The sequence below is a fragment of the Coturnix japonica genome, chromosome 9 (assembly GCF_054131305.1).
Source record: "Coturnix japonica strain WE chromosome 9, WE-NBRP24, whole genome shotgun sequence".
NCBI lineage: Eukaryota > Metazoa > Chordata > Aves > Galliformes > Phasianidae > Coturnix > Coturnix japonica.
In genome coordinates, this window is record NC_140671.1 from 25797142 (window position 1) to 25812785 (window position 15644).

Consider the following 15644-nt stretch of genomic DNA (forward strand, 5'->3'; position numbering starts at 1 on the left):
CATGGCCACCTGCAGTGCAGGGCCCAGCCTCACCATAGGGCAAACCAGAATTGGACACAACGGTGACGATGACAGATGCCTCCCGGACACTGGTCCCTGAGCTTGCCCGGCACACATACTCGCCCGAATCAGCCACAGTGACATGGGGGACACGGAGACGGGATCCTGATACCTGGCGGGGACACATCAGTATCAGAGAGAGGAGCACAGGGCAGGATTCGGAGTGGCCTTCTGTTCCCTGTGCCCTACCTGGTGGCCTGCTGGCAGGGAGCCGCCACGCTTGTACCAGGTGACAGTGACTTGGCCAGATCCTGCCACCACGCAGTCTAGGTCCAGGGTCTGTCCCTCAGTGACAGAAGGTGACGAGGACTCGATACGCACAGGTGGTGCAGCTCCTACAGGAATCAAGGTGGGCTGTAGAAGCAGCAGGCACCCAGGGCACCCCAAAAGCATCCCCAAACCCTGTGGCATCTCCAAAGCAGCATCCCCAACCCTTACCTGGCACCACCACCACCTCGATGCTGGCGCGGGCTGTGCCAGCAGCACTGGTGCCCACGCAGAGGTAGATGCCACCGTCAGCAACAGTGATGGAAGGGATGACCAGTGTGGCGATGTCAGTGCGTTCAGAGCGGGACTGCAGCATGGGGATGGGGTGAGTGGTGCCTAGAGCATGCCACCAGACCCCAGAACACCTCTGGGTGCTGTAGCCAGCTCACCTGGGGTGGCAAAGTGCCACCCTGCTTCTCCCAGGAGATGGTGGCAGAGGGTGACCCGGACACACGGCAGTACAGCCGCACTGTTGAGCCCTCCTGCACCTCCGTCCTCTCTGGGCTAACCTGCACCCGTGGCTCATTGGCACCTGCAGGCAGCATGCGTTCAGTGCCAGCACCGCAATGGGGACATCAAGGACATCAGAGGACACTGGGGACATTGGGGTGCAATGCTCACCTTGCACTTGAAGGTAACCCCGTGCCATGTCCTGCCCGGCACTGTTGCGTGCGCGGCATGCGTAGTGCCCTTCATCAGATGGCTCGACAGAACTGAACCGCAGCGTGTCACCCTGGACAATCGCTCGCGGTGGCAGTGCACCTGCAGGGACACGGGCACCACATCACCCCCAATGCATCCCCCAGCCCAGTCCCCATGTCCCCACACATGGTGAGCACCTACCGAGCCACTCGAGGGCGGGTGTGGGACTGCCGGTGGCCACGCAGCGGAACTCGGCTGGCTGCCCCAGTGCCACGCTCAGCTGCGCTGGCTCCACACTGGCGGTGGGGGCGGTGGCAGTGGCAGCTGTGGTAACACGTGGCGGGGGCTCAGGGTGCGCCGGTGCCCTCCAGGGGGTGGCACAAAGCAGAGCAATGGCGTGGTGTGGGGTAAGCGGTGGAGCCCAGCATGCAGCAGGCAGGGGGTGTGCGTGGCCCCAAACAGGTCCCCTTGCGGTGACTTACCTGGTCTGTGCCCCTCCATAAACTCCACAGGTCCATAATACATCTGGGTTTTCGAGGGGGCTGAAAGGGCAAGACCAGGTTTAAACTTGATGGGGCCCGTCACCCCAGTGTCTGGGTTCCAGCTTTTCCAGGAGCTTTCACCCAAACAACACTTGGGGCTCCCACTGCTCAGCTCCTGCCCATTTGGAGGCACCCCTCAAGGCTTTAGGGGGAGAGGAACACACCCTGGACGTAGAGTGTGGCTGTGCCCTCGTCCATGTCCAGCATGTTGGAACCAGTGCATACGTAGACACCAGCATCCTCAGGCTGCACGTTGCGGATAGTTAGGATGCCATTGAAGTCCATGGCACGTGATGGCAGCGTCCCGTGGTTCTGTCGTGTCCACACCAGGGTGTAGGCAGGGGACTGGTGGAGGACAGGGAGTGAGGAGATACTCAAGGGTGCTTGTAGGACCCACACGGTTGGATGGGCACCCAGGGGTGTCTGTGTGCCCTGCATGGCACCACGAGGACCCACTCAGGGACAGATGGGCATCTAAATGTGTTTCCACCCCTGTGTGGAAAACCAGGGGTGTCTGTGTGCCATCCTGGTGGACACTCAAGGGTGCCACTGAACCATGGGTCCAGGGAGGTGGCCAGGGGTGTCTGTGTGTCCCTGTGGCCATGTTGGTGCCTAAGGGTGGCTGTATGGTGACATGGGCACTCAAAAGGCCTGAAGGATCCAGAGAGCACCCATGAGTGCCCATATTCCCCAGATGACCCAGAAAGCACTCATGGGTTCCCCTTTGAGACCTCCTGAGCTCTCAGGGGTGCCTGTGCCCCCTGCTCACCTTGCTCTTGGCTGTGCAGATGAAGGTGACATCAGTCCCAGGCTTCACTCTCTGCACCCTCTTCTCCTCCACAGTGACAGTGATGGGCTTGGTGGGGGTCTCTGTGCACAGACAAGAGGGCTGAGCCCCATCCGTGTCTTCATTCCCTGTCACCACCCCACCACCCCCAATCCCCTACCAGTGACGATGACCTCAGCGCGGCTGGTGTTGCTGTGCTGCAGGTTGCGGCAGGAGCAGACATAGACACCAGCCTCAGAGGGCTGGATGCTGGCGAAGTGCAGCTCCTCACCTGGGGGAATGGGGTGGGTGAGACTCCCATGTCCCCACCCTCATCTCTCGTTCTCATCCCCATCCCCACCCCTGCCCTATCCAAGTCCCAATCCCTTCAGTTCCTCGTGGCTGTTGGCAACTATAAGCATCCCCATCTCTGCCCTACTCCTATCCCATTTTCTTGTCCCCATTACTGCCTCCACCCCCATCCCCATCCCAAGACCTTGCCTTGCCGCCGGCTCTGGGCACTGCTGGGTAGGGGCCGTCCATCCTCCCGGGACCAGTGGTAGTACAACGGGGGCTCCCCACTGGCCTGGCACCGCAGTGTGACTGCGCTGCCCTGCGGCACTGCCGTGCGCGGTGGGTGGACACGGACAGCAAGCAGGGACGGTGAGCCCAGCGGGACACAGGTCTGGCCCCTCACACTGGGGTCTCCTGCATAGCCTGGAGCACACCTGTGGGGGGACATGAGAGGAGGATATTGGGGTTGATATAGGGATGGGGATATCAGGGTGAGGAAATGACTGTGCTGAGATGAGGATTTTGGGGTGGGGATATGGGGGTGATGTTATGGGGGAGGGATATCAGGATGGGGACACTGGGGTAAGGAATACTCAGGTGAGGATGTGATGATATTGGTTGTGAGAAGGCTGGGGAGGGGAAAAGGGGTGACAACATTGGTCTGAAAAATCAAGGTGAGGATGTTGGGGCAAAGATATGGGAATGTCAGGTTGCCCATACTGGGGTGTGGATGTTGGAGTACAGATATTGGGGTTGGGATACAGGAAGGATGTTGGATTGGGGTGATGATATTGGGTTGGGAATGTTCAGGTGTGGATATAGGGATAAGAATATGGGGGGGATATTGGGATGGAGATATTGGGATGATTATATTTGAGTCACGATACTGGAATGGAGGTTTTGGGGTGGAAACGTTGAGGAGAGGATATGAATATAGAATACATTCTAGTCAGGTGGGGATATCAGGATGTGGACAGAGGGTGAGGAGAGCCAAGTTGATTGTTGGGATGACAACGTAAAGGTGAGCATATCAAAGCGGGTACACTGAGGTGCAAGTATCTGAGTGGGTCCTTCGGGCTGAGAATATTAGGGTGGGTATACCAAAGTGGGTACTTCAGAGTGTGGATAATGGGGTGGATCCATCAGGGTGAGGACACAGGGGTGAGTCTATCAGGATGGGTATATTGGGGTGAGCCCATCAGGTGCCCCCATGCTGCTCACCGCTCGCAGTACTGCCCGGTGTATCCTGGCTCGCAGGCAGTGCAGCGGTACCCGCCACCTCCCAGGCTCTCACAGGTCCTCGAGAACCTGCAGGGACAATAGGGTAGCATGGGGCTGACCCCTCCCCGTGCCCACAGCCCCCAGCACTCACTGATTCTCTGGGTGCAGCAGCGGGCAGGCGCAGGGCTGGCAGTCCTCAGGTGTGCCAGCGGTGGCATCCCCGTAGAAACCAGGAGCACATTGATCGCAGAAATCCCCCGCCGTGTTGTGCAGGCAGCCCTGTGGGGCACACAGCAACGAGAGGATGTCCCTGCCAGGTGACCCCCCATCCCAGAGCACTGTGTGCTGCCAGCAGCCCTCCCCACTCACGGAGCAGAGGCCGCTCTCGGGGTGGCAGGCGTCGGAGTGGCCATTGCACTCGCAGAGCTCGCAGTGCCCCAGGTACAGGCCTCCCCCAGTGCGCGTGTAGCCAGGAGCACAGTCCTGAGGGGAAGAGAAAGACAGTCAGTGCCACGGCCACAACAAGGCCCGCAGGATGGGTAGGACCACGCAGGCCGCACCAGGCCCCATGCGGCGTGCAGGGCAGTGCAGGCTGCACTGGGCCTACAGGCCTTGCAATCCCAGCTCACCTGGCAGGACAGGCCGCGATAGCCCGGCGGGCACCGGCACTCCTCCACCTCTGGTGCTGGGGGCAGGCCGGGCCGGGGGGGGACAGCTGTGTCCATGCTGAGGGCGGCAATGGCAGCCCAGGCCATGCTGCTGGCGTAGGTGGCACGGATGAGGATCTCGTCGAGGTCCGCCAGTGCCATCATCAGGTGCTCCCGTGTGGCCGGCTGCCCGTCTGGCCGCTGCCAGTGGTGCTGCAGGCAGGGGGTGATGTCAGGGGGGCACCACCTCAGTGCACCCCCCTGGAGGATGAGGACCAGCTGAGCCCAATTCTCCTACCTCCCGGAAAACAATCTCAAAGGCACGCGGTGTGCGGGGCAGCAGTTCAGGCTGATAGGCGACCAGTGTGATGTCGTTGCCCTGTGGGTGAAGAGGGGGGGGTCAGCATATCCCAGTGCCAAACATCCCCGCAATCCCATAATCACCTACTGACCGTGATCTGGATGTCGGCATCAGGCAGGGGGCCTCCCCGGCCCCCTGGGGTGTAGGTCAGGGTGTAGCGGAGCCGCCCACCGTAGGAGCCCACCTGTGGGTGGGAAAGGGGTGGTGGGAATTGGGGGTGCCCAGTGCAAGTGTGGGCCCCTGCTCAGAGCAGCAGGTAGGGAGGAAACTGGGGCTGCCACTGGGAAAAGGACGTGGGGAGGGGGAAAGGGAAGGGAGAGGGGGAAAGGGAAGGGAAGGAGGACATGGAAAGGGGAAGGAAAAAGTGAACAAATAAAGGGAAATGAGGAGAAAATAGGGGGAAAATAGGAAAAAATAGGGGGAAAAGGGGAAAAAGGAGAAATGGAGAAGAAAGGAAGGAGAAAAAAGAAAGGAGAAAAGAAAAAGGAGAAAGGAGAAAAGGAAAAAGGAAAAAGGAAAGAGGAAGAAAGGGCAAAAAGGAAAAAAGAGAAAAGAAACAAGAAGTAGAAGAATAAAAGAAAATAGAAAAGCAAAGTAGAAAGAGGAGAGGAAAAGAGAAAAAAGGAATAGAAGACAAGGAAACTGAAAAGATAAAGCAGAAGATAAGAAGAAAAAGGGCAGAGAAAAGAGCAAAAGAAGAAGAGAAAGTGAAAATGGAAGAGGAAGAAGAATGAAAGAAAAGGAAGGAGGGAGGAGGAGGCACTGGGAGTCCTCACCACATCTGAGCAGCTGGGGCCAAAGGTCCCCACCAGCCCCAGGGAAGGGATGCCCACAAGCAGTTACCTTGTCGCCCAGGTAGGGCTGGGGCAGCTGCCAGTAGTAGGACTCAGGGGACAGCTCCCCAAAGCGCCCATAGGTGAGCTGGGGCCCCTGGGTGCCCATTTCCACGCTGAAGCCAGTGGTCACGCGGGTGCTGCGCTGGCGGTTCACCAGCGCAAAGCCCTGCCAGCTCCCAGCAGCAAATGGAGTCCGCACCTGTGGGACAGTGGCTGAGTGCCTCGGGGACACCGGGGGACAGCAGGGACCTGAGGGGATGGGGGACTCACCGTGTCGCGGGAGTAGGAGGTGCTGGTGCAGTGCTGCACGATGCCCATGCAGAAGCAGGGCAGGCAGCCCACTGGGTTTTCGGCACTCAGGTGGAAGTGGTGGGGGCGGCAGGTGGCACAGCGCGGGCCCTCCACGTTGGCCTGTGGGATGGGGCAGGTGACGTTGTTATCCCCGTCCTGGGACAGGGACAGGGACAGGGCGCAGCAAGGGAACACGACTCACCTTGCACTGGCACAGCCCACTGGCATCACATTGCTCACTGGTGCTGCCCTGCATGTCACACTGGCACTGGCCACCAGCAGCACCTGGTTCTGGGGATGGCAGTGGGGGGAAAGAGGTTAACTAGGGTCCCCAGCATCAGCACGGGGACACTGCGTTTTCCCCTCCCCAAGGCTCACCACGGCACAGCTCTCCCCGCAGTGGGTCCCCCACGTAGCCAGGCAAGCACCTTTGAGGAAGAAGGAAATAAGGTGGTGAGGGGGGTCCTCAACACCCCCACGCACCTCCTTGACACCACTGTCCCCTGCACCTCTCGCAGAGCCGCCCGGTGTGTCCTGGAGTGCAGGCACTGCATGTGGGCTGCCCGTCTGTGTCCTCAAAGCAGCTCCTGCACGGGACAGGAGGACAAGGGTGATGGGTGCGCCCCAGCTGGCTGCGCTGGGGACACAGAAAGGGCTGGAGAGCACCTACTGGCTGTCAGTACGGGGACCGTGGCATGGGCAGGGCTTGCAGTCGCCTGGGGTCCCACGGGTGGCATCACCATAATAGCCAGGCTGGCACTTGTCACACTGAACACCCTCCGTGTGGTCCCGGCAGCCCTGGTATTGTGGGGAGAGGATGATGCTGGCATAACAGAAGGGTCCCCACCGTGTCCCCCACACCATCCCCACAACAGTGCCATGCTCACCTGGCACTCTCCGGTCTCGGGGTGGCACTCAGTGGCGTGCCCATGGCACTGACAGCGCTCACAGGTGCCCAGGTAGAGCCCGCTGGTGCTGCGCGTGTAGCCCACGTCACAGTCCTGCAGGGACAGGAACAGGTGTGGGCCACCAGTTGTGTCACCAAGGCTGTGGGGATGGTGGGGAGCTCACCTGGCATGAGGGGCCGCGGTAGCCAGGGGGGCAGGTGCAGTCCTCCACCTCCAATGCCGGTGGCCGGCCAGTGGCATGGGGCACGGCCACATCCAGACGGACATCAGTGAGCCTGGAGGGCGAGGCAGGACGTTCCCACCGCCCTTTCTGTGCATTCCCCATCCCCAGCCAGTGTCACCTGCCCCACTACCTGCTCTCTATCTGCTGCTCTGAGTAGGACGCACGGATCATAAGGACATCGATGTCGGCCAGGGCCATCAGGAGGTGCTCCCGGGTGGCATCGCGCCCATCTGCTCTGCGCCAGGCATGCTGCTGGCACAACCCTGTGGTGACCAACACGTTCCTGAAGCCCCCATACCCACCCCAGGGGGACACTGGCTCTCACCTCACGGAAGGGCACGGTGACAGTGGTGGGGACATCGAGCATAGGGCTGGCATTGGAGAAGTACTTGAGAGAGATCCCGTTGCCTTGCAGCAGGACATCGGGCTGGTGCTTCAGCAGATGGGCACCCGCCGGTGCATGGTGTGTCACCATATACTTCAGCTCACCCCCATATGACGTCACCTGCACAGGGACAGGGCTCAGCCGGGCTCAGGGGGCTCCCAGCAGCCCCCTGTCCCTGCCTGTGGCACCTTGTCTCCAGTGAAGGATGAGGGCAGCACCCAGAAGTAGACGTCACGAGGCAGCGTGTGGAAGTCTGAGAAGATGAGTTCCCCCGGGGCGGTGAAGCGCGAGCCCTCGATCGCTGTCCTTGTGCCCGCCAGGTTGGCCAGGTGCAGTGGTGCCACCTCCTCAGAGGTGACACGGACCTGTGGTGGTGGGGGACAGGGTCATGGGCACCCGTGTTGGGGTACAGCACAGCACAGCATGGCACAGCGCAACGCAGCATGGAACAATGTGGCACTGCACAATGTGGCATGGCATGACACGTCAAGACAGTGTAACAGAACATGGCACACAATGGCACTGCCCAATGTAGCACAACACAGCCCACCTGATCGCGGCTCCAGGAGGAGCTGGCACACTGCCGCGAGACGCCCATGCAGAAGCACTTGAGGCAGCCATCAGGGTTGGCATCGCTCAGGTGGAAGGTCCCCACGGCGCACTCGTCACATTGCCGCCCCGTCACGTTGGGCTGCGGGAGGGAGACAGGCAGTGGGAAACTGGTGGCCACGGGGATGGGGAAACTGGGTGCTGCAAGGGACTGGATTGGGTGCGGGGGGGAAATGGAAAGAGTCTAATGGGGGTCAGGATTGGGTGCTGCAGGGCTGGGGCCAGCACACACCCACCTTGCAGCGGCATGTGCCGCCCACTGCGTCCTTGCCCCCACGTGCATCACACTTGATGAGCTCCTGGCCTGTGTTGAGAGGAGGGTGAGGGTGGGCAGAGCCAGAGAGGATGGAAGGGACGTGGGGGACACTCACCAATGCGGGTGCACTTGCCGCCAGGCTGGATGGGGTTTCCCTCATAGCCGGGAGCACACCTGTGGGGACAAGGGGTGGTGGGAGGAAGCTGGGTACACTCGCTTCCTGATGGTGCTTCATCCTCACCCTGCACACCCACCTCTCACAGCGGCGACCAGCATAGCCAGGGGCACAGGCATCACAGGTGGCCTGGCCATCTGTGTCCAGGAAGCACGACTCGGAGAACCTGCAGAGAGAGGATGGTGATGTGAGAACAGTGATGCAGGACCAGGACGTCACACCAGGCATCCCCAGGTGGCACCCACCTGCGGGCCGGCTCTGTGTAGGGGCAGGGGCAGGGGCGGCAGGCAGTGGCCGTGCCCTGCGTGGCATCACCAAAGAAGCCAGGTTTGCACTTCTCACACTGGGGACCCTCGGTGTTGTGCTGGCAGTTCTGGAGGGTGGTACAGGGTTTAGCAGCACTGTCCCACAGCCAAGCTACTGTGCCTCACATCCCCATCCTTACCAGGCAATGCCCGTAGACCTGGTCACAGGTGCTGGAGTGGCCATGACAGCTGCAGCCGGAGCACGTCCCCAGGTAGGGGCCATGAGGAACCCTCTCAAAGTTGGCAGCACACCGTTGGCACGACAGCCCCGTGTAGCCCACAGGGCACCTGGGGACACAGCAGTGTGATGGTGGCACTGCAGAGGTGCCACCACCCTGGTGTCATCATTGCTTTGCCACCACCAGTCACCTGCACTCCTCAACATCCCCAGCGGGTTCCAAGCCAGTGTCCCCAGGACCGGTGATATCCATGGCCACGTCGCTGAGCCCCACGCTGGCCATGCGCCCATCATACACCGCTCGCACCAAGATGCCTTCCAGCTTCTGCAGCACCATCAGCAGCAGCTCCCGGCTCACTGGCGCGCCCGTCTCATCCTCCCAGTTGTCCTGCAGGGGATGGTGACACCGCCATCACCAAGGAGCACCACCTGCGACCACTGGTGACAGTCAGCACCTATCCCCAGCACACCCACCTCAGTGAAGGGGATGCGGCGGCGGTTGAGGATGTCAGGCTGGGCAGCCCCAGCGTGTGCCCGGAGTTGGCGGCCGTGGCCCCAAAGCAGCACGTCGGGGCGCGGGGCTGGCTCAGGAGGCCCTCGGCCAAGCCGGTAGCGCACACCGTAGCTCAGTGCTCCTCCATAGGCATCCACCTGGCAGCAGAAGCATGGGGTCAGCAGTAGCAACAGCATGTCCCCCAGCCCCATCACTATTCCACAGCGGTCACCTTGTCACCCAGGAATTGGGCTGGCAATGCCCAGAAGGCATCGAGGGCCAGGAAGCGCCGGGACAGGTCCAGCAGCTGGAATTCCTCAGTGGCCATGTCCACGTGCAGCTGGGTGGCTGACAGAGCTGGCACGGATGGGGCTGATGCCACCGTCACGTTGACACCTGCAGGGAGAAACTCAGTTCTGCATATCCCCAAACGCTGTGTCCCTCCCCCCCATCCCAATCACTCACCCTTGAAGTCATTGGGGCGATTGAAGCTCAGGTGAATGCGGTGACGGTGGCGAGTGGTGGCATGGCAGGAGGAGGTGACACCGAAGCAGAAGCAGGGCAGGCAGCGGGATGTGCCTGTCACCTGGAAGTGACCCTCAGGGCAGGGACCTGCAGGAAAAGGTGGGATGTGGGTGAGGGCGCAAGGATGGGATGGGATGGGATGGGATGGGATGGGATGGGATGGGATGGGATGGGATGGGATGGGATGGGATAGGGAGGTGGTGGCAGCCGAGGATGCTCACCAGGGCGCGGGGTGACAGTAAGGATGCTGTCGGGGATGCCGAAGACCATGCCGCGGGTGTTGATGGCCTCGCAGGTATAGGCGCCCTGGTCAGTTTCCTTCACATCTCGGATGGTCAGCGTGCCCTGCCCGCCCTCGCTCACGATGGTCACCCTGCACAGCAGGTCAGCACACCGCACGCCCGGCACGTGGCACCAGCACGGCACCAGCATGGTACCCTGCCCGCGCTGCCTGCCCCAAGCCCCACCCCCAGCAGAAGCCCCACCCATCGCCACAAAGCTCCTCCCACCTCGGGCCACACCCAGCAATAAGCCCCACCCCCTTCAGCATAGCCCCTCCCCCGGGCACACCGACCTGCGGCTGGCTGGGATGCTGCCCCAGTTGAGGCGCCAGGTGATGATGGGGGTGGGCACCCCGGTGGCCACGCAGGTGAAGCTCACCGTCTGCCCCGGCACCGCCCGCACCGACTCCTGCGGCGGCGTCACCACCTGCGGCGGCACTGCGGAGCGATGCATGTCAGTCCCAGCCCAGCATCCAGCCCAGCACCGCACCACGCTGCACTGCCCGTGTCCCCAGGTGGCACTTACTGCAGCCGACCTCGTCAGAGCGGTCGGGGCAGTCGGGCTCCTCGTCGCAGTGGTAGCTGGCGGGGATGCAGGCACCGCTGACCACGCAGCTGAACTGGTCGGGGCTGCAGGGCATGCCGGGCACCTTGGTGGCTGTGGGGACATGGGCCGTCAGGCAGCGCCGTGCCACACGTCCCCACGCCCCACACCACACTCACGGCAGCCGATCTCATCTGAGCCGTCCCCGCAGTCGTTGTCCCCATCGCAGCGCCACAGCTTCAGGGCACAGTGCCCATTGCGGCACTTGAACTCGTTGGGTTCACAGGGTGACGGGGTGCCTAAGGGGGGCACAGTGAGGGTCAGTGCCTGCAGGGCCGCCACTGCCATCCCCGCTCCCCGGCCACTCACCACAGCCCTCCTCATCGCTGCCATCGGCGCAGTCGCGCTCTCCATCGCAGAGGTAATCGCGGGGTACGCAGCGCCCATCAGCACAGGCAGTCTCAGCAGGGCGGCAGCCGTGGGGCGGCGGTGGGGGGCGGCGGGTGGCGGGGGGGGTGGTGAGGGCCGGCCGGGGGGTGGTGGCAGGACGTGCAGAGCTGGGGGCTGCAGCAGTGCTGGGGAGGAGCTCAGCACAGCCCTGCTCGTCTGACGCATCCAGGCAGTCGGGCCGGCGGTCGCAGTGGTACTCGCGGGCGATACATTCACCGCTGCCACAGGAGAACTCCAGAGGGGTGCAGGGGCGCAGCTGGGGGGTCACTGCAGAGGGAGGAGCAGCGGTCAGGGTGGGGGGTCCCCGAATTCAGGTGACACGCAGCCACTGTAGGGCATCGGTGCCAAAGAAGGGCTCGAGGCACGCTGACACGCTGCGCCCCATGGGGGGTTACGGGGCTCTTCTGCCCACTCCCCACTCACCGGCCCCCAGGCGCCGGAACTGGAAGCCAGCAGGTGAGGTGACGTAGGAGGCGATGGAGCCGGCGCTCACCACACTGCGCAGCACGGCGCCGATCTGCTCCTCGTCCCCATTTCCCTCTGAGCCCACATCCAGCTCCACGAACACGCTGCCCTCCAGCTCTCTGTGGGCACAGGGTCAGTACTGCCCCACAGACCCCGCATGCCCCCCCACAAAGAGCCACACGTCCCCTATATCCCCACATCCCCCAACATCCCACAGCCCCCAAACCTCTCGTCTACCCTGTAACTTCATATCCTTCCCCAACCACCCTATTCCCCCCAACCACCCCATCCCCCCATAGCTCTCTGCCCCCCAAAACCCCTCAACCAGCCCACACCCGCACACCTCCCATGAGCCCCCAAAACTCCCCATCCTTCCCCAACCACTCCTGCACGCACAAAACCCTCCTATCATCCCAGATTCTCCCATCCCCTCAAATATACCCTGCACTCAGACTCCCCATCACCCCCCCATCCTTCTCTGCACCCTCAACCTCCCCATCCATCCCCCCCACTCCCTCGGCACCTCAAACCTCCCCATTCAACCCCTGCACATCCCTTGGGACCACCCTTCACCCACAAGTCTCCCCTACACCCCCAATATCCCCATAACCCCCAAAAACTCCCCCTCCCCCAAGCCCCCATTGTGCCCTCACTCACTTGATGAACACCACGCTGACCATCTGCTCCCCGGGGATCTTGTAATACTCTGACTCCAGCTGATTTGGGAAGAGACCCGGGGTCAGGGTGTGCCCCCCCGGCTGCTCCCCAACCCCACGGCCCCGCAGCCCCTCACCGTGTCCACCACAGCCTCGGACACCTCACGGAACTCCTCTGAGTTGGGGTCCTCCAGGCGGGGGCTGAAGTCGATGCTGCGGGTGAAGTTCACCAGCGCCCGGAAATAAACTGTGGGAGGAGTGTGGGAGGGGGGAAGGTCGGCACCCCAAAAACACCAAAACCACCAAAAACACCAGCCCGCCCCGCTGCCACAGGTAAGAGTGAGAGTCCCCAAAGTGCCACTTACTGATTGGGGGATCATCCTCGGGCTCAGCCACCACCATGCCCGCTGGGGGGGGCACGGCCGCTGCCGCCGAGGGGAGGAGGAAGAGGAAGAGAGGAGGAAGGAAAGCGGAGAGTATGGAGAACAGAGAGAGCGTGAGCACAGAGCAGCGCAGCTGTGTCACCCCACGGTGTCACCTGGTGATGTTCCCTTACCGGTGGGTGCCAACACTGTACCGGGCACCGGGGGTGTCGCAGCCACCAGCTCCACATCCCCACTGCCGAGCTCCCCACTGCCATCTGCAAAAGGGGACACTGTGAGCAGCTGGAGTACACACACACACACACACACATACACACACACACAGGTGCCACCCGGTGCCACATTACCTGCAGATGCTTCATCCGCCAGCAGGTCCTCATCGTCAGACAGCTGTGCGTAGTAGCGCCGGCGCCACGTGCTGCCAACGTGGTCGGGCACCGTGTCCTCGGGGAAGGAGCTCTCGGGCGGGATGGTGGCATGGCACACCTGGGGGGTCACAGCCATCACTGCACGGCCACGTCACCGCGCTCCCCCCGCAGCCGGGGCACATTGCTGTGTGCTGCGGTCACGGCGGGTGATGGAGGGGGGGGTGGTGTGTGTGGGGTGGGGGGGATGAGCTCATTGCCCCCCCGGCTCCGCTCGCCGCCCACCACCGCATTCCTGAGTCTGGCACCACCACGCAGGGCTGCACACAGCACAACCCCGTGAGTGTGTGTGTGTGTGTGCACAGCAGTGTGCAGTCATGTTGCATGAGCAGGGGGGCAGTAAAGGCTGGACCCCCCCCCGCTGCCCAGGAGGAATCCGTCGGGGCAGCACTTTGCTGTGCAAACAACAGCGGGTGGATTAAGCGGGCGCTGCACACAGGGCCCGGGGGGGGGGGGGGGATTTACCCACACAATGGGTGTAAATGGGCCCCCTCCCACCCCCTGCATGGCACAGAGCAGCACCCCAAAATAAGGCAGCAATGAGGGGGAGCTGCTGTTGGTGGGAGAGCTGCAGGCAGGGAAACTGAGGCACGGGGCCGTGCTGTGCATGTGCTGAATGCACCGAACTGGGTGTGCTCTGCTGCAGCTCCCCGTGCATGCACTGCACTCCCGGGAGCTCTAATGCCGCTCTCCAAGCGTGCCCCCCGTTGCAGTGCAGCCCTTCCCAGTGCACCCATGCATGCACTGAGCTGCGGGTGCTCAGCTGCCGCTCCCAACGCATGCAGCAGTTTGGGGCTCGGCTCTCATTGCTGTGCACAGAACTGCGGCCGCTCTGCCCCCACGGGTGGGAGATGCCCCCATCCCCCCCCACCCCCCCCCATCTGCCCGGCGGCGGGTCCAGCCGCCAACAGGGCGCGGAGTCGGGGCGGGGGAGGGGGGGGGGAGCCGTGTCCCCTCTCGGGTTTCCGGAAGCGGGTCGGGCTCCGGCCGGACACCGCCGCTCACATTTTCCATCTGCCGGCCCATGATCCCGCCCGGAGCCGCGGCCGGACCCGGGGGAGCGGGACGGGAGGAAGAGGAGGAGGAGGAAGCGCCACCCCGCTGTCACGTCCGCCGGCGCCACGTGCGGCTCCGCTCGACGCCCCGATGCGGGGAGGGTCCCTCCCCCACCGCCCCACAGCCCGGCCCCCCCCGCCCGGCGAGGAAGAGGAGGAAGCGGGGGGTGACGCAGCACAGGAAGGCCGGGCCCGGAGGGGCCGGGAATAATAACCGGGGGGGGGGGGGGGCGTTATTAATAGCCGCCCCCCTCCCCCCCCCCATTGTTTCCCCAAGGCCAAGAGGTGGTGTTCCCCCTCCCCGTCCCGTCCAGCTTCCTCCCAAGGGCCGTGGAGGAGGGGGGGGGGCACAGCTGGACGGGACCCTCCTGGGGGGTCAACAGCTGCATGACCCTCCCCTGCCCCCTCCAGCGATATGGGGGCGAAACAGCTGCGGGTGGGAGCGCTGGGCCGGGGACACGGGGGGGTAACGGACCGAGGGGGGGCAAAGGGGGGGGTGCATTCCTCCCCGCTCCGCATTGCCTAATTTATCCCGATTCGGGCCCCCCCGCCCCGCGCGGCCCGGCCGGGCCTTCTTTGGCCATATGAACGGACCCCCCCGTGCGCCCCCCCCATCCCCACGGGGGGGGGCCGTGCCAGCATGGCCCCGAGCAGAAAGGCGCTCTGTTCTCCGCCCCGGGCACCGTCCCAGCCCCACACCTCCCCCCAACACACAGAGACACGGGGCGTGGGGGGGACCCGAAACGCCTTCACCCCCCCACACCCGACGGGACCCCCCCACGGCGCCCCCCGGACGTATTTCGGGAGCGCTATTTTTGCATTCCTCCGTCAGCCGGTAAATATAGAGCGGCTGCGACTTAAGGGGGGGTGGGGGGGGTAACAGCGCCCCAAAAGCAGCGAGACCCCCATCCCCACCCCGCGGGGTCACGCGGGGCCGACGCGAGACCCCCATTCCAAAACGGGACGGGACCCTCGCGGAGACCCCACCTCCTCCCCGGGACCGCGCCGCTCCCGGCCCACGCGGGACTCCATCCCCCGCCTCCCCCCCCAGCCCGGACTCCAACCGCTGGACGGGACGCCACTCGGTGCCCCCCCCCCCCAACTCAACCCGTCCCGGTGCCGCCCCCCGACTCACTCCGAGCGCCGCCAGCAGCAGCAGCGCGGCGGGCACCGGCCGCCCCATCGCCCCGCTCCGCTCCGGCCCCGCTCCGCGCCCCGGCCCCGCTCCGCCCCACCGCGCTGAGCTTCGGGGCGGGGCCGCCGGGAAACGCGCCCACGGGGGGAAAGGGGCGCGGGGTGGGGGCGTGGGGTCAGAGAGCCGGGGTCACGTGGGGGCACCGCCGGGAGCGGGGCCGCGTGGGGACACCCGGGGGGACCGGCGTGGAACTGCGTGGGGAGCGG

At 63.6% G+C, this 15644-nt stretch overlaps 1 protein-coding gene across 10 annotated transcripts in view; it reads right to left on the reverse strand.

Moving 5' to 3' along the window:
• Positions 1-15534, reverse strand: part of HSPG2 (heparan sulfate proteoglycan 2) — a 30627-nt gene extending 15093 nt beyond the window's left edge. For 3 of the 10 annotated variants that reach the window (XM_085508812.1, XM_085508806.1, XM_085508804.1), the window contains exons 1-50: positions 15379-15534; positions 13111-13249; positions 12937-13035; positions 12746-12805; positions 12518-12627; positions 12382-12440; positions 11683-11843; positions 11179-11526; positions 10989-11108; positions 10792-10923; positions 10559-10703; positions 10206-10357; positions 9925-10071; positions 9692-9855; positions 9441-9617; positions 9158-9354; positions 8929-9076; positions 8729-8856; positions 8563-8649; positions 8424-8482; positions 8289-8356; positions 7994-8134; positions 7632-7808; positions 7384-7563; positions 7189-7307; positions 6999-7110; positions 6815-6928; positions 6598-6725; positions 6437-6514; positions 6306-6355; positions 6130-6218; positions 5907-6047; positions 5644-5835; positions 4892-4984; positions 4738-4818; positions 4422-4652; positions 4162-4275; positions 3944-4071; positions 3793-3879; positions 2779-3005; positions 2459-2569; positions 2281-2381; positions 1676-1856; positions 1452-1511; positions 1171-1293; positions 949-1089; positions 717-859; positions 499-634; positions 250-395; positions 34-172 (exon numbers count right to left, since the gene is read on the reverse strand). In XM_085508812.1, coding sequence (XP_085364938.1) covers positions 34-172; positions 250-395; positions 499-634; positions 717-859; positions 949-1089; positions 1171-1293; positions 1452-1511; positions 1676-1856; positions 2281-2381; positions 2459-2569; positions 2779-3005; positions 3793-3879; positions 3944-4071; positions 4162-4275; positions 4422-4652; positions 4738-4818; positions 4892-4984; positions 5644-5835; positions 5907-6047; positions 6130-6218; positions 6306-6355; positions 6437-6514; positions 6598-6725; positions 6815-6928; positions 6999-7110; positions 7189-7307; positions 7384-7563; positions 7632-7808; positions 7994-8134; positions 8289-8356; positions 8424-8482; positions 8563-8649; positions 8729-8856; positions 8929-9076; positions 9158-9354; positions 9441-9617; positions 9692-9855; positions 9925-10071; positions 10206-10357; positions 10559-10703; positions 10792-10923; positions 10989-11108; positions 11179-11526; positions 11683-11843; positions 12382-12440; positions 12518-12627; positions 12746-12805; positions 12937-13035; positions 13111-13249; positions 15379-15426 — 6511 coding nt within the window. In that variant the 5' untranslated portion in view covers positions 15427-15534. Of the gene's footprint in view, positions 1-33; positions 173-249; positions 396-498; positions 635-716; positions 860-948; positions 1090-1170; positions 1294-1451; positions 1512-1675; positions 1857-2280; positions 2382-2458; positions 2570-2773; positions 3006-3792; positions 3880-3943; positions 4072-4161; positions 4276-4421; positions 4653-4737; positions 4819-4891; positions 4985-5643; positions 5836-5906; positions 6048-6129; positions 6219-6305; positions 6356-6436; positions 6515-6597; positions 6726-6814; positions 6929-6998; positions 7111-7188; positions 7308-7383; positions 7564-7631; positions 7809-7993; positions 8135-8288; positions 8357-8423; positions 8483-8562; positions 8650-8728; positions 8857-8928; positions 9077-9157; positions 9355-9440; positions 9618-9691; positions 9856-9924; positions 10072-10205; positions 10358-10558; positions 10704-10791; positions 10924-10988; positions 11109-11178; positions 11527-11682; positions 11844-12381; positions 12441-12517; positions 12628-12745; positions 12806-12936; positions 13036-13110; positions 13250-15378 lie in introns of those variants that run through there. The other 7 variants (XM_085508808.1, XM_085508807.1, XM_032448681.2 and 4 more) reach the window with 7 other exon arrangements.
• Between the last annotated feature and the right edge of the window lie 110 nt (positions 15535-15644).